This window comes from Mandrillus leucophaeus, unplaced genomic scaffold (genome assembly GCF_000951045.1).
Source record: "Mandrillus leucophaeus isolate KB7577 unplaced genomic scaffold, Mleu.le_1.0 Scaffold323, whole genome shotgun sequence".
NCBI lineage: Eukaryota > Metazoa > Chordata > Mammalia > Primates > Cercopithecidae > Mandrillus > Mandrillus leucophaeus.
The window spans coordinates 242,645-243,627 of record NW_012103399.1 but is presented as its reverse complement, the minus strand read 5'-3'; the positions used below and the strand labels follow the sequence as shown (position 1 = coordinate 243,627).

Sequence of the window (983 nt, the reverse complement as noted above, 5' to 3'; positions counted from 1 at the left end):
CCTGGCTAATTTTTCTATTTTTAGTAGAGATGGGGTTTCACCATGTTGGCCAGGCTGGTCTCGAACTCCTGACCTTGTGATCCACCCACCTCGGCCTCCGAAACTGCTGGGATTTCAAGAGTTTTTTAAAAGCCAGATTTTATTTTTATTTAAAAACAATGCTCAGGAGACTCAGCTCCAAAGACCAAGAGGCCAGGGTTCCATGTACAGCTACAGCGAGGTGCTGGCAATGACTGAGTGAGTCGTGGAAGGCGCTGTAGTTCCTTGGAGACTTCCACTTTTTCGTATCATTCCTAGTCTTAGCCTCGTGGTTTTCTGCAAGTTCTCGTCGACTGTAACTGTACACAGGGCTGTCACTCCAGTGAGGACAATGAAAAAAGCACCTATGGCTATCATTGTTAATCCCGTAGAGAAAACCACAGAGTCAGAGGGGTCCTGTAGAACAACAACGAGTCCCAGAATCACAGTCGATAACCCTAAGCAGGTGACAAGCAGACATTCAGAACAAGACAAGCATCGAAACTCCTGTCTTCCAGATAGACTCATCCATGGGTAAGTCTGGATAGGTTGGTACATGGCGATTTTTTGCTGCAGTAGGTAAGGGAAGAAAAAGTCTATGAAAGTTCAAATATAAAAAGGGTAAATAGAATCCTTTCTTTTTTTCTGTGAATTGCATCTACTGTGCATTCTTTTTCTATTTTCCTTTTTTTTTTTGTTTTTTTGTTTTTGTTTTTTTAAACAGAGTCTCGCTCTGTTGCCAGGCTCAAGTGCAGTGGCGTGATCTTGGCTCACTTCAAGCTCTGCCTCTCGGGTTCAAGTGATTCTCCTGCCTCAGACTCCCTAGTAGCTGGGATTACAGGTGTGTGCCACCACACCCAGCTAATTGTTGTATTTTTAGTAGAGACAGGGTTTCACCACGTTGGCCAGAATGGTCTCAGTCTCTTGACCTCTTTATCCGCCTGCCTCAGCCTCCCAAAGTGCTG

General features: G+C 44.8%; 1 protein-coding gene across 1 annotated transcript; it reads right to left on the bottom strand.

Moving 5' to 3' along the window:
- Window positions 1-132: 132 nt before the first annotated feature.
- LOC105545250 lies at window positions 133-681 on the bottom strand. The gene has a single exon (XM_011988102.1). The coding sequence runs from the start codon at window positions 574-576 to the stop codon at window positions 211-213; it is 366 nt and encodes a 121-aa protein (XP_011843492.1). The 5' UTR covers window positions 577-681; the 3' UTR covers window positions 133-210.
- Window positions 682-983: the final 302 nt, after the last annotated feature.

Coding starts and splice junctions, on each gene's coding strand:
- LOC105545250 (XM_011988102.1), bottom strand. CDS start 576: ATGTACCAACCTATCCAGACTTACCCATGGATGAGTCTATCTGGAAGA.